This window comes from Watersipora subatra, chromosome 4 (assembly GCF_963576615.1).
Source record: "Watersipora subatra chromosome 4, tzWatSuba1.1, whole genome shotgun sequence".
NCBI classification, from domain to species: Eukaryota; Metazoa; Bryozoa; class Gymnolaemata; order Cheilostomatida; family Watersiporidae; genus Watersipora; species Watersipora subatra.
Genome location: NC_088711.1, coordinates 18252357 through 18269032, shown reverse-complemented (window position 1 = coordinate 18269032; position 16676 = coordinate 18252357). Strand labels below are relative to the sequence as shown.

General features: G+C 35.3%; 1 protein-coding gene across 1 annotated transcript; it reads right to left on the bottom strand.

Moving 5' to 3' along the window:
• Positions 1 to 11763: 11763 nt before the first annotated feature.
• Positions 11764 to 16554, bottom strand: LOC137393028 (uncharacterized). Its single transcript, XM_068079411.1, has 6 exons — positions 16537 to 16554; positions 15348 to 15452; positions 14478 to 14642; positions 13577 to 13636; positions 13132 to 13295; positions 11764 to 12317 (listed from the first exon to the last, which is right to left on the bottom strand). The coding sequence occupies exons 2-5, from the start codon at positions 15423 to 15425 to the stop codon at positions 13230 to 13232; spliced, it is 369 nt and encodes a 122-aa protein (XP_067935512.1). The 5' UTR covers positions 15426 to 15452; positions 16537 to 16554; the 3' UTR covers positions 11764 to 12317; positions 13132 to 13229.
• Between the last annotated feature and the right edge of the window lie 122 nt (positions 16555 to 16676).

Sequence of the window (16676 nt, the reverse complement as noted above, 5' to 3'; positions counted from 1 at the left end):
CTATAAAATACATCAGAAAATTCTCATATTTGGAAAGCATACGACTTGCTACACAGATAGTACAGACAGGTTATAACCAGAAATGTAAACATCTGTGTAAATTTATGTGTTGCCTCCGCATTACAACTGAATTTAATACTTGTAGTTCCGATGGCAATGGTCAGAGTAGAACCATTTATAGGACGAGTTGATAGCCTTCCAAAGACTAGTTTGTTTTATATTGGAAGATGTCTGTGACAGCAAGGATGAGAAGTCATACGTTTTTCAACCCTACTCTCAAAGTGGCGGTCAAATAGAGGGGGTGTTCAATTAGAGGTGGCATTCAATTAAAGATTTTACGGTACTTAACTTTTATCGCTTGCATTTTTCTGTAACTGGTAAAAAAAGCATGTGATACATAAGCTGCAAGAACGCAATTAGTAAACAAGAAGTGTCAGAACGGTGAAGCAAATGTTGTTTAGTTTAAATGCAGTATAATGATGCAGATTTAAAAGCTCAATGCCCAAAGGAGATTAAGACTGTAAATATTTCTAGTTAAAAGAAGAGTCTAACCAAAAGTCGAGACGATCCAAAAAAATCTAATCATCAACACCCAACAATAGAGATCAGATGGCAAGAAAGCGAAATATCCCGACCAGTGAGTAAAAGTTTTTTCTTGTAAAAATCAGGAATTATTTCCAAAGATACCATATAATCCTAATGGCTTACGACTCGCCACATCCAGGTTAAGCTTACACGTTTTGATTCAACAGGATCAATCTTCAGATTCACGACAATGGTTACTGCCACGATACTTTTAACTTCAATTAAATCTAGCTAACTTCCATCACTCATAGTCAACATCCACTCTAACAACTAAAACAGTCTACTACAAAAGCGCAATAATAAGTAACAGCAGCAGAGAGAGAGAAGAAAAGGAGAGAGAAAGAAAAAAGAGAGAACGATGTGAGAGAAAGGAAGAAAAAACAAAAAAGACCAGCGCGAAAAAGGAAAGAGAGAAATGCCTGAATATGCTAGTTTAAACAAATATTTTTATGCACTCTGTTAACAAGTTTCAAATATATATTGCTCTATATGTATTGCTCTATATATATTGCTCTATATATACTGCTCTATATGTATTGCTCTATATGCATTGCTCTATATGTATTGCTCTATATATACTGCTTTATATGTATTGCTCTATATATTGCTCTATATGTATTGCTCTATATATTGCTCTATATGTATTGTTCTATATATATTGCTCTATATGTATTGCTTTATATATGTTGCTCTATATATACTGCTCTATATGTATTGCTCTATATGTATTGCTCTATATATATTGCTCTATATATACTGCTCTATATGTATTGCTCTATATATTGCTCTATATATATTGCTCTATATGTATTGCCCTATATGTATTGCTCTATATATATTGCTCTATATGTATTGCTCTATATATATATTGCTTTATATGTATTGCTCTATATGTGTTGCTCAAGTTATGACGGCACTGGTTATACAGCCCCATCATGTCTTTTAGATGCGAAAGCTAAGGTGGAAGCTTGACATTCATTGCAGCAATCAGTTCTGACCAATATAGCAAAACTTGGTTGCATTCTAAAGTTGTGTCGTGTTAAATGCTTATCACTGTAATTTAATTAGCTGAATCGTACAAGATAACTCTCATTATGTTATGTACCTATTATGTCAACAGGGTTATGGCTGGTGTTACTAAAAATACTGTACTTTAATATGTCAGCTATATAGCAAGACTATGAACCCATGCGTACAATTTAACTTGTTGCGTATGACAATAACAGCTGACATATCAATACAATCATTGCAGTCACTTCTACATACAGATTTCGTAGCACACAATAAAATTACAGAAAAAATTTGTATAGACTTCCAATTTCTAACATGCGACATCCAAAATTTTTTACAACACAGTTTCGAGCGCAAAATTAAAAAATCCGGTAGACATTACAAAAATGGAAGTAATAAAACATATACAACGTAAAGTAATTTAAACCATATTTAGTACAGGTTACACCACTCGCTTCCATTACTCACTCGACCACCAAATCTATTTATTGTCAGGCTTACACTTTCGTTTACATGTATGGAAAATGCATTGGCAATACAAACCTTTTTTCCTGATTAGTAGGTCGTGAACTTAATTTTTACATACAATTAAGGTTTTTAAATTTAGTCTTTTTACATGGTTTTGTATAATATATTTGTTTCAAGGCTATTTGAGATTAGTCTGAATAATTATCATTGCATTTCGAGTTCTAGCACGATTTACTCAAAACATGTCTTCCTATAAAAATGTTTGTTTTAATATACAATATTGCTATGTCAAGCAAGTCAAGGTCTGACTGAGGAAATAAGGCAGAACCATACAGAGTGTATTTCATGCCAATGGAAACCATACATATATAGGATCATAATGTAAAGCTCTCTTTCTATTTTCTGAAGCATTGCATTTGTAAGGGCAGATGTGTTGAACTTTCACTGTGCTGGAAGAACTACACCTTGAGTAGTGAATGCACAACTCCAACTGTTGTATGTTACCCAATTGGTTTATTTCACAAACTAAAGCAATGATCACATGTCACTTGTATAACAAACAGGTTAAATGTGTTTGATATGATGCAACAATAAACATACAATTAAAATATACAAATTTATGCAAAGAAAATAAATGTAATGCATGTGGATAATTTACAACATCTTTCCTCTTATGAAAACTTTAACAATAAATAATAATAAAACTGATTAAGGAAACAGGCTCATTGGGCACATCTTTATCAATATATTAATATATATATATTTCAATGTTTGTTTTTTGTTTGTTGGTCTGTCTGTCCATGAGTCCAGTTATAACGATGAAGTTTTTCAGGAACGAAAAATCCATTTCACAGAAGTTTTGATACCAAAACATCCAGTTCTCGAAGTGTTGAGCTTACCCATTAGAATTTGCTTTCAACTGAGCATAGCCATCAATAATGATTAAAGTATACATAATGACATTGCTTCACACGTAACGATTCCCAGCTGGCCCCACTAGTTGAATGCCTGGCATGGCACCGGTAATAAAAACAGCTTACAAACAGTTGCAGGTAATGTAAAGGTAATGTACTAAGTAAGGTAATGTAATGTTTATAAGCTGTTTTCTTATTATCCGTGCAGTACATTCAGCTAGTTGTAAAAAAATTAGTAATGTATTCCTTCCAATTCTTTAAAAATAAACAAGTATGTATACAAATGAAGTTTTATTACATGTTTCGTTAGTGCATTAACCATGTGCAAGGTGACCATACGCAGAGCACAAAATAAACTTCTAACAGATCAAGTTTTGCAGGTGCTACTTTGTGACCACATCGAGTTCTCACCAGAGCATCACACCAATGATATACAGCCCCCACATGGGGGCTGTATATCATTGATCACAATGAGGATTTGTTAAAACGTGATTCAAGTTGAATTGATTAAAACACATTTTTAAACCTCTACTATATGGTACAATATATGTTTGCATTAAAAACTTGTTCTGCTATGTACCTTCATGATGTCCAACTGATAAATGAGTCGGGACCAGAACAGATGGGCAGAGCAGGGACATGTATTGGTAGAATTATTTTTTTTATTGAAGACTTCATCAATTGAGCAGCACATTTAGCTGCATCATTAGAAAAACTAGTCAATGGTCTGAATTTATTAATAATTTGTAAACAAACAACGTTGTTATAAACTAGATATTTTTATTAGATCATGGCTAATGATATTGACTTAACTGTGTGGTGAAATGCAAGCAACAACAGACTAGAAACAGCACTATATTTTGTGTTGGGTCAAAGAAATTGATTCAACGTTTTTAATTCTTTAGAGAAATTAAATTTGGGTCTCCTTTAAATAATTCACTTATGACTAAATATGGCAGCAATGCTAGCGTAATAAAATTTAAGATTAAACTGTAGGTATTACACAAATAATAATGTACTTTTCTGTATGAAAAAAATACATGGTTTTTTAGCTAAAGCTTCAAGAATACAATTTGTATTTGGAAGCGAGGAATATGATAGGAAAAATAACGGAGGGCCTAGCTATCGGCACAGACTGCCATTGAACAGTCTCACACAATTGTAAAAAAGCTTGCTTGAAGAAATGTCACTCTTATTTATTTCTATATTTATATTTATGTCTATATTTATTCTAATTTAAGTTTTTACTGTTACATTTCTGAGCTATTTGTGTATTTTTTTATCACTTATGTTTTCGTTTTAAGATGTGTAAAAGTTATTTTTTGTAGTAGTATGGCTCTCCTCAACCAAAGCATGTTCTGACTAAAATTACTTAAACAAACAGGGCAAGACTGTACTAATGGAGATTTTAAACTAATATATTCCATAGTTGAACAATCTACAGTTTTGCTGTTGGACACATCATCAAAGTTAGATAACGTTTTACTAAGTTCAGCCAGAAATGCCAGCTAATCGCTAAAATAGATTGCTTGTTTGCCTTGTTGTGTGCACATATTATCGAAACTGAATACCAAAAACGAAGAGAGGCCGAGTCACATGAAATGCATGTATTCAATCAGCAAAACATCTGGTACATCGAAAGATCAGAAAGATAAAAAAAATGTATTAATCGCCAGATCAGGAAACTGGCAAAAGAAAGTAGAGGCGACAACACAAACACAGCTTTGCCAACAGCTCTACTGGGCATGACTAACATAACGGGAACTAATCATCATTGTTAACTAGTAATTTTCCATGACATGCAAGTCAATATTCATTCAGACGTTCATTCCTAACAACATGAAGTATTGAACCTGAATCTTTAAACTTTTTCTCGCAGGCTAACAAATAAATCTATAAAAGAGAACAGCTTCAATGATACTCTGTTGACTACTAAAGTTTTTTTTGGATTGCCATAGTTCGCTTTTGAAATTTGTAAACTTATGTGACTGGGTGAAGAAGCACGAATAACTGTTCACATAAGGGTGTAACTGTTATCGGCCATTTTTAACCTTTGTGACACTACTATTATTGTTTTAGAAATAAAGATGTATACTTTACTCTTAAATATTGGTATTGCTTACAGCTTCGTACCTTCATACCTTCATTTGTGCCCGAGTCAATATTAATTAATTTAGTTTACACAACCCAAGCATAAGTGCACAAACTAAACATAGTCAAAAATAGAATAGGATGACAACACAGATTCAACACTGATGTACGTGCAGATGCGAGACAATTGTATGTAACAAGGTTCTTTCAAAAAAGCTTCATGGCAGCATATAACACAGCCCTAATATCGACAAAGTACACTTTGTGGCATTCTTACAAATTGTGTTCTTTTGTAAATGAAGTAAAACATGACTAGAATCAAATAATCAATGACATAAGTATTGAGACGTTGCATGCATAGTTAGCAAGATGTTATTTGTTTTGTTTTGATAATATATTTCTATGTTTACGAACATTTTTCCTTCCTCCTCCTGATATTAAACGTATTTAAATAATAATGATGAATTCTATATCGAATAGGAAAAAAGCCTCTATTTGCAGGCAAGATAAGAGGGTGGTATTAACAATATACAAAAGGTAATCACACAAAAAATTGACATCACAGGATATTGTGATCATGAACCACAGAGGTATAAAATATAATAGAACAAACTATGTTTTAGAGGGCATAGAAATACAAAATGAGCGTTTGCTGATTGAGTGGTAGTATGAGTATTGTATGGTCAAGTCAAATCAATTAATCGCATTCACCCCATAATGGGGCATTAGAGCGATATCTTTATTAGGTAACACGAATAGATTACTCTTAGTTTGGGATTCCTCCTTCCTATTTTTTTATTTATCTTTTATTGTGATTTGTAAGTTTGGTTGGGGCAATGTTGTTATTAAAGTGGAGGGTAGGGATTAGGCGGGGACAAGAACTTTTAATAAATATTAAAGGTTCTTAGTAGGGTTGCGCAAAAAAAAAGAAAAAAGGGGGCTAGCTGTTAAGAGTTCGCACAAAAAAGGAGTGTTTTTTAACATTGGTGTTGATTGCACCTTTAGTGCTTTTGTGGCATGTATTGTGTAAGTGGGCATTTGAGAAAAAATGGGTTGGTATTGCAATTTCTTCCCTTATTATTTTGTTTTTTAGATTTCGGTCGGCCGGCCTCCGACGCTCTGCAAGAGTGGCCCATGACCACTCGGACATGAGGTCAGAAATCCTACCTTTTTTTATCAAGTTTAAACACCCACCTAAAAGCTTTTCGGTTCACAGACTCGAGGGAGTCTATGTGCTTGGATAAATATGGAGACCAGACAGCAGATGAATATTCAAGAACTGGGCGGCAGATGCTTTTAAAAGAAAGGGTTTTTGTTTTGGGTGAGCAACTTCTGAGGGACCTCATGAGCATGTAGAGTGTGGATAAAGATTTGGTTATAGTATTTTCTATGTGAAGGTTAAAGTTGAGTTTATTGTCTATAATGACTCCGAGGTATTTAAAGTGATTGGCATAAGTTAGTTGTTGGCCTTTTATGAGATATTTGTGAAAAAAGGGGCTCTCATGACACCTAAAAAAAGAAGTTGTCTCACATTTTGTGATGTTAAATTCCATCTGCCATTTATCAGCCCAGTCTATGAGCAAGTCAAGATCTGCTTGAATATTTGCACAGTCGCTGGCTGACTCAATCTGGGAATATAAGAGAGCATCATCAGCAAAAAGTCTGAGTCTAAAGGTATTGATAGCCGCTGGCATATCATTTATAAAAATCAAAAAAAGGAGGGGGCCTAAAACAGATCCCTGGGGCACACCAGAGGAAATTGGACATGGTTTGGAGTATGTTTCATTTATAAAAATGGTTTGTGAGCGATCCTTCAACCAATCCTCGACCCAGGTGATAATTGTTCTGTCTAGATTAGTTTGGGTAAGTTTGAATAAAAGTTTGCTGTGGGACACTTTGTCAAAGGCCTTAGAAAAATCCAGGATAATGGCATCAGCTTGGATTCCAGTATCAAATGATTCAATCACTATGTTTCCATGATGCGCAGTGCTTCGGATTTGCGCTATCTCCGAATCATGGAAACGGCGTCTTCGCACTGAAATCACTGCGCACTGATCAGTGCGAAGCCAGTGCAAATTCGCAGCAAGGAAACAGCGACTGCGCAGTGGCTGCGCATAGCTCTCATGCCGTGGAGACGGACTCTTCGAGGGCCATAAACTAGTACAAAGGTTGTCCTGCTAATCTTTTTTTTTACTATTCTTCCGATCTTCTTTCTCCTATATTTAATTAAGGTCTGCATTCACGAGGATGATGAGGTGATTACTTTCCTGGACTTTGTTATCGATGCCAACACTTTTCGAAAAATATGTGGCAAGTCCTAAATTAACGTTTAAATAATATATTACTTAAAAATAATTATTAAAAATATATTACTATGTAAAAAGTGTGTTACGGTTTGTAAAACCTTGTGAATGTGTATTGTAAATAAAAGTATGACGACAGAATCATAAAAAGACCGTTTATGACGTTCGGTATCCGTGATCGATTCTATTTCTCCATCAGGCGATTCGATTTATACAATTTCTCTTCTCTGGCTAATTTGCGGTATTTGCTGAAAACCACTGCGCAGCATGGAAACGTACAATCCCCTCGACTTCGGAGGGGGCTGCTTCGCAGTACTGCGCACCATGGAAACATAGTGAATGAGTTCATGAGTTGTGAGGATTAGCTGACTTTCGCAGCTTCTCCTCAAACGAAAACCATGTTGGCAGTCATGGAAAAAATCAATAGAGTCTAAAAAGTTGCGGATGGAGTGTGCGACTATGTGTTCTGTGGTTTTTGAAAGTACACATGTCAGAGAGATTGGACGATAGTTAGTTGGCAGAAGCCTGCTACCTTTATTTTTAAAAATGGGTATGACAGTAGCCGTTTTCCAATCCTTAGGGACAGTATGGTTGGATAAAGAGTGTTGCATTATCTTGGTAAAAGTGGGTGCAATATAGGAGGCTAGGTGTTTCAGCAACGAGGTGCTCAGTTCATCTGGGTCAGCAGCCTTAGAAGGGTTAAGTTGTTTTAAAAGTTTTAAGACACCATCGTTGGAAACAGTTATTGCCTTGGTCTTCTGTTTGGTGGAGTTTGCTACAGTTTCGTTTGTTGGGGGAATGGGATAAGCACTATTATCAACTGTGAAAATGGAAGAAAACGTGTCAGAAAAGGTGTTGGCTATATTATCAGATGGTTTGCCAGTGTTGTCGTGCAAGGTTTTGACTGTGTTACTGGATCCTCTTTTTGAAGATATGAATTTAAAAAGAGATTTATTGTTGCCTTCCGTCAATTAAAGGCAGAAATGGATATTTAGAAAGCTATTATAGTCTTGTCTAACTAGTTTTTTACATTTTTTAATCTGAAGCTGGAGCATCTGTTTATTGTCGGCGGTCGGGCACTTTTTAAATGTTTTACACAATATATTCCTTTTATGAATCTCTTTAATGTTGGTGTGTTTAATCCAAAATTTCTGTTTGCATTTATTGAGGGGAAAATGAGGGATAGAGGCCTTAGCTGCTGCCATAATTCCAGTTTTAAAGAATTGCCAAATGTCGTTAATGTTGGATTTGATTGATATGAGATTAGTTATTTGTCTGTCAAGGGCTTGGGATTGGATTGTTAGTTCAGTGTTATTAATTTGGCTATATTTAAATTTAAAAACGGGCAATAGTTTGGAGAGGTTTGCCTGTTTGAGACTATCAGGTATGCTCACCTCAAAGTGCACATAAAAATGGTCAGATGTGCTTGGCTCTCCATGGGCATTATTAATTTCCATGGAGGACAACATAAGGTTTAGGGTGTTTCCTTTAATATGTGTTAGAAAATCAACAGGTTGGGGGAGATCATGTGTTTGAAGGAGGTGAAGAAAATCAGTATGCATTTTCCTGTCTCGACTGGATTTCAAGGTCTTACCAGGCCACTGTATCTCAGGTAAGTCACCGGTAATGACAAAAAATGGGCTGGCAAGGAATTCAACTCAGTCGAGTGGGCCATCAATGTTTTTTACACAAGGTTGATGGTAAAAACAAGAAAAATGGAAGGTAAAATTATGTATATTTATTTTGAGAGTAAGAATTTCTGAATCCACAAGTTCATCTACACATAATACGTTTATAGTGGAACTGTTTTTGATAGCTATAAGGACACCACAGCCTAAGCCTGGGCCTTTAGTCCGGTCTAGGCGGTAGATCATGTAAAGATTTGTTAATTCACCATCTTGCACACTGGTATCCAGTTTGGTTTCTGTTATAGCTATGATGACAGGGGAATAGCTGTAGATTAATAGGTTAAGTTCGTGTGTTCTATTTCTTAGACCATTGGCATTCCAGGTAATGCATTTAGGCCTAATAGATTTTAACATTGAATTAATTCATCCCCTGAGACCTTATATATTTTATTATTTTTTATCTTATATTTGATTTCTGGATGAGATACCGATAGCTTTCTTCTCTTTTGGCGCAGAGTTTAGCTTTCTTAAAAAGCTATATTTATTAATTTCAGATTTAAAATCTATTCTGACGGGGCGAGTTTTATTCTCGTGCTGCTTACCAACACAGCTGATGTGGACAATGTTGGACTCTGGAATGCTCAGTTCTGAAACTAAATCAAAAATGGTCTTTTCAATGGGTTCTCCTTCAACGTCATTAATATTGTGATGGATTTACTAAGCTGAGCTGCTTTAATTACCATAAGCATTCAGCTATTCTCAGATTAGCCCTATAATTTAAAAGCCAGCTTGCGTGGAAAGCCCGTTGATTAACACTCAGCCCTTGCTATATAAGCAAAGGTGCTTCAGTGTTAAGACGGGGAACAAAGAGCACAGAGCTAGCGATACAGACTACAAACGACAGAACTAAAGACTGAGAGTTACGTTCTTAATCTGCATTAAGAACAGTGCGGTAACATTAACCTACGTTTGTGCAGCTTTGTATATCTTTGGTAACATATATAATATTGCTTAACATTCTTACATTTACAAGTGTAACTGTTTTGAGTATTTATTATTTGCAACTCATTTCAGCATTACGCTTGATTGTAGTGAATTGTATCTAACTGTTTATCTTTCATGTTTATAGAGCTTGTGTGAATAAAATCCATTATTCACCAGACACTTTGTTTGCAACAATTACAGTTGTGCATGAGAGCTATTACTCATTCGGTGTAAGACAACTTGTACGCAGAACCCACTTGCAAGTGGCTAGTCAGCGCTGACTTCCACAGCAATATTGTGGGCGATTGCAAACGGTTTCAAATGGTAACGTATTTTACAGGAAAAATGAGTTTTTAGAAGTAACAATTCGCTCCAACATTGCAAACGTGCAACTTTTCTCCTCTATATGTCTCATTTCTATATGATTATGAAAATTCAACGAACTACCGACGTGTCGGGAAAAGTTGATGAAAAAACAAAATCAGCACCCTTTCGCTGACATCACTCGCAAATACACTTGGAGGAAGCTGAACTATTTAGCATCGATCAAGCCGTACCAAAAATCTATACTCAATAGACTGTTTTAAACATGACCATCTACTCAATATAGAGCAGTCAACAAACGAACCACTGCCAGTTGCATAGAACTATTCAAAACGACGACCCTGCACCATTTACGCGTAGGTCAGGTATAATTGCAGTGGCTCAAAACCTGGTCAGTTTCTGGGTCGTTTTGTAGAGGTGGAGCTTAATCCGGAAATGCAAATGTTTTGTCGGCACTAAGCGACGAGGTTTTAAGCAAGTGCCAATGTTTAGTCGGTTAGAAATTGAGTCTGTAATCTTATTATTTTTTTGTAACAAAATAAAGCATAAACATCGTTTTAGACAAATCTTTAATCAAAAATATGAGATCTTTCATCAAACTAACATAACGTATTCACATAGTTGTTTATCGTAGTTTTGTCGTGTTAAGACGAAATAGTAACATGCTCACGAAACGGAAAAAAAATCTTCTCAAAAATACATCATTAATTATTCTGTATTCGTTTATACAGTGTGTATAAAAAATGTCTTACATACGTTGTAATATGATTGCACTTACATGTATGTAACGCGGTATTATATAAGTTATTGAATATTTGTGATTATGTTCTAACCAAATAAAATGCACATTGAAACAATTGTCTACTTTGCTACCATTCTGAGAGCTAAAGAAGATTTTATTTCATTTTAGTGTAACTATTTATGTTAGCGTATCGTAAGACAAAGATTGTGAAAAGGCAACAGAAGACATTAGTCTATCTTATCTTTACTACAAACACCGACTTCTCCAACAACTAACTTTGTTTAGATTTTGAACATGACCGCACTCTGTAGGTATTCATTTGTCAATTTGCTTATATATTTATTATTTATGTACAGCATTGTGTGACCAAAAAAATTTTCTTGATTTGTTGAGCAAAAATTTTTTTTTTTTGTTGGCATGATGATGTATTTTCTTGCTCCAATATAAATAATGCATGTGGCAATTGTTGTGCATCATTGTTAGCAGCTTTCCCGTTACCTCCACAAGCACAATGTAGCCAATTCTGGAAAATCAGAGGGCAGCACACACAAAACCTTCAGCATGATGTATGTCTATTGGCATTGCTGATGTTGTACAACATACATTGTTTGAAAAGTCGATGCGCAATGACAAAATGTCTGGTGATGGACCACTGGAACAATGATGGGAAGTAGGTTGTTTTAGTTATCGGACGAATCTATCATGATAAATCGTAAAGTTTAATAATTTTACTTTATTTGATATAAAAAGAAAATGTTGCACATAACTTAATTACTACCACATCAGCACCAAAGCCATAAAAGGCCTTTAACAAGCACAAATGAGAACAGAATAACACAGTAGAAAAGGGCTACATATACTACATGTAGATATGTGAAAATAAGTGAATATAAGTCTGGTTTATTTAAAAAAAAATCAGTGTTGAAAATCCTGAATGTTTTATGTATGTAGGTATGTTTTAATTTGATCAATATATTCACTCAAAATTGAGCACAGTACAAGCTGAAACAGTTCGAGATTTTGCATATAAAAGTATTCCTATCTAGAACAAGTTTGTTCTCTATGGCTGCAGATGAATTGGCAATGAGGTAGAGGGCACGCCAGATGCCATCTGGCGTGACTTCCCTTCATTGCCAGTTCACCCACAGCTATGGGGAACAAACTTGCTCTATGCCTATCTAGATATTGCTTGTATTAGAAAGCCTCAGGAAGCATTTTTGCTCTGTCATTTCTTACTCCCTGCAAACTCCTCTTGGAGATCCTTGATCTAAAATAAAAACAATCATAGCATGTGTATTTACATCTCCTTGAACTTGTAAAGTACTGTGAATGCAGTATTCAAGTGGCATTATTTGCGACAATTTTTGACTTTGACAGGAATACTATTTGTTAATTTAATGAAGTAGATTGGAAAGTTACATTGGACATTGTGATTAGCTGGAAGGTAATTTGGCGATCTCAAAGAACCGGACAAATCTGCTTTTGCTAGTTCCTGACTTTATTACTGTTTTTACAGTAGTTTTATTTCACAATTATTTCCTGGCTTCATATATCTTCTCCAATCCTACATTGCTCAACCGACTTAGCCCATAGAGTTGACTTGTACAAAACAACAGCGAAATTAGTCTAAGTACTCAGTCTATGAATCGGATGGTGTTGTGGCACCTTGTTATCAATTTCTCAAAGAGTTGATAACAACTCCAGAGATGCTCCCAAATCCTGATTAGAGATTTGCACATTACATCAAATCACCAATCGTGAGATTGGCATCAAAGCACCATAAAAATGGATTACCCAGTTTGTAAATTAAATCAAATTAAAACCATCAATTACATAGTGGATGATGGTTTTAATTTCATTTTATTTGAAAGCTGAGCAGTCACCCTTCTAAGTGATTTGATTTGGAGCAAAACGCATGTCAGCGATTTGATATGCTTTACAAATCTGGAATCAAAGACTTGGGAACATCGCTGCACAACTCTCTCCAATTCAGACACTGAGCACTTACACTAAAGTGACACAAAAGCATCATGCAACAGGGTTCTAATTTTAAAACTGAGTTACTGAATATTACCACTCACCGGAATGTTAGGTATGAAAGTAACATCAGGTGTCTGAGTTACATCTATAATGCTGTCGTTTGTGGCGTTTCGTAGATGCTCCCCACATCTATGGAAGCTCACATAGCCTCTGCTCTTACTCCTACCCATCCTGAGCAAGCACTGCGTTTCCTCCTTATCTTGAGCTATAAATCAGAATGCTCGAGGCATTGAACGTTTGGCTGGGTGTGAACAGGCAACTTAACAAATATCGCAGTTGGCAGCAAATAATTTGTTTCTGAAACCTAATCCTGCCTACACAAGGGGTTCTTCTGCATTATCCTACTATAACTTCACGTTTTTCTAGCAACTAATCTAGGGCTATAAATGGCTTGAAGATGCGCCTACCAATGAAATTCCACATTTAACCATAATTAATATTGCACAATTTGCCTAAAATTTTATTGCTGGTTATGTGAGTGAGTACCTCCGTGTTACTATCAGATGTATTGTCTTGAGGATGCGGTCTCTTTGTTGGATTCTGTGACTAAAAATATAAACAATACGTAAATTATGTATATCGACACCATGTGACAACATATATGAATTTATGCACATGTATAGCATATTTATATTTGTGGGCACAATCTAACTAAATTCAAATTGGCAAAAGAGTCCAAACAAAGGCCTTGTTGCCAGGGCTCCAAAATAAGCATTCATTTTATCTTGCTTTTAATGATTGTTTTTGCAAATTTTAGGTGTGAAATATTAAATGTAAAATAAAATATTACGTCCAAGTTTAACCAAAGGTGTGAACTGCGATATAATACTATCTGGCGCATGTGTGAGGCCTCGGGATGAGAAATTCTCAAGAAAAATGAGACAGATTGCCGTAAACTTCACTGGCTATTGGGTCAAGGATATGGTATCTGAGCATTCCAATCAAGTCCGTGTTTCTTTGCAATTCTACCAAATTTCTATGAGAGAGTAGATAAATTAAAATAAGAGAAAATGTTTTTGAACTTTGATGTATTGTGAGACCGAAAGCAAAGTATCGAATACAACTTAGACATGTCGCAACCCTCACAGTAGTGTAGACTTAGATTTACTGCATTCTCTGATTTTGGCTTACAAGAATATAAATGTGCACGCATGCTTTTGTTACAAGATAGCTATTTCAGAAATAAAACAATTTAAAATCCATAAAAGTAATAAATATTATTCATCATCTCTATGTAAAATCCATACTATACTATCTGTGCATTTGCAAAGACATGGAAGGATAGCCCTGTCTAAATATATTGGACATACAATGACCGAGTTTTGCTGTCCAAAAATATCCCTTATAATAGGCTGAGTAAAATATTATTGGTGTACCGGTAACTTACCCTCCGCTGTTCTTTGTACTTTTCCTTCTGGGTTTGCTGTCTTTCAGGGCCGTACATGCAGCCATACTCTTTTTCTTCGCCATACTCTTTTTCTTCGCCATACATACATAAATAGCTTTGACTGTCATGGATGACGTTCTTACCTCTCCAAATATCTTCACCTTGCTAAATTAGAGCAGATAAAATTTTAAAATTAAGAAACATGGTACAGATTTTTTAGATTCATTGGCTGAAGACGTTGTAGGTTTTTAGCCTTACTTGATTGCTAACACTCAATTGGGAACTAACTGCTGCATGTATATGATGCTTGATACATTTATTGCTTGCTTGATTGTAGTTATTAATATATACAATGATTTTTAATGTCATCTCAATTGCATGCCAATGCTTGTACACTGAAGTCCATGTATATCTTCTAATCAAGGCTGCACTATAAGCTTGATCGTAATCCACTGCATGTCTGTATATACACGAATATCCACTTCGTCAAATTAAGCTTAAGAGTTGAGTGTCTATAGAGAGTAATCCTTTATTGCTGAGACTTAGATGGTGTGTATCCAGTGTGAGTTGCTAGTGAACTGATGAAAATTGTGTCAACTCTGCTTCAAGTAGGGCCTGTGACGTCATAGATCACATGGTACAAAAATAAACCAAAAAGGGCTTCATCAAACTGCAGCATAAAAACATATAAGCTACTATTGACATGTACTTCTATTGCACAACAACCAAGCATAGGCCTACATTTTACAATCAAGGTTACACTTCAACATCAAGGTTACACTAAAATATCCGAGGTATAAAATGTTCATTTTCAACGCAAGATCACAAATTAGGCAGTGAAGAAAAAGTGCTTTAAGGATATGAGATTACCTTCAAAAAGTCTTTTATGCTTGTTGAATATGCCGTCCTCATGGTTTGTGTAAAACTTGTTGCCATATTCGATTTCATGGGCTTTGATAGCTTGCTCAGACTCGTCTAACAATGAGGCAAGAAGGAGCGGCATAATGCTTAAATGCACCGCAATTAAAAATATATATTTGGTAGGCCCTCAGGCTCCTCGTAGAAGTTGACTGTCGTCAGCGATCATGTCATTCAGCTATCGAGGCTTCGATAACCTACTGACATGATTGCCGACTACAGGCACGGGAGGCCTGTAGGTAGGTCTATATAGAAGATGAAATGATGAATACAAAAAGTCAGTTATGAATACATGATGACCCACTGAGGTCTTGAAGCAATATGAATATGCAGTGCATTTCAATTAATTTTTTAAGACAAATTGCAAGCAGTAAGCGACTCTGACTACTGAGGACTACTGATCACAGGCAGGCTGTCTAGTCCAAAAATATAACTGCCCTGCATTGCAGAAGACTACAAAAACTTGCTTTACCTTGCCTCCTCTCCTACACTTTTTGTGAACCAAACAGATGAGATACAGCCTAGGCCTGGCGGTGCTACTGACGGCGCACCATTGTAGTAACAAGTTCAAATAAAATTTGAGATACACAATTAAATGGTTGTTCCTTAGGTAGCTACATACTGTCGTTGTTTCAAAATGTGCTACAGTTGAGACTTGGTAGTAATATAAAGTTAGTTGTTAAAAAAGTGTGTGCTTGCAGCAAATACAGTAAAGATAAAAAACTGATGTCTTCTGTTGCCTTCATTTTTACAATCAATGCCTAACGAGATGCTAATACTAATATTTACAGTGAATTAAAATAGAATCATTTTAGGCTCTCAGAATGGTAACAAAGTGGACAACCGTTTTAATATGCATTTTCTTTGTTCAGAACATAATCGTAACTTTTCAATATTTTATGTAATACCGCTTTACAAAAGTGTATTCATATTAAAAAAATATATAACTATTTTTCAAATATAAACGAATACAGAATAATTAATGGTGTATTTTTGAGAAGATTTTTTCCGTTTTGTGAGCGTGTTACCATTTATTCTTAACAAGAAAAAACTACGATAAACAGCTATGTAAATACTCTATGTTATTTTGCTAAAAGAACTCATATTTGTAATTAAAAATTTGCTTGGAAAAGATGCTTACGTGATATTTTGTTAAACAAAAAGATAACTACTCGATTTATCAACAACTAAACGTTTGCAGTGGTTCGACTAACTTTAAAGCTTTTGTATTTCCGGATTAAGCTCCACCCCTACAAAACGACCCAGAAACTGACCAGGTTT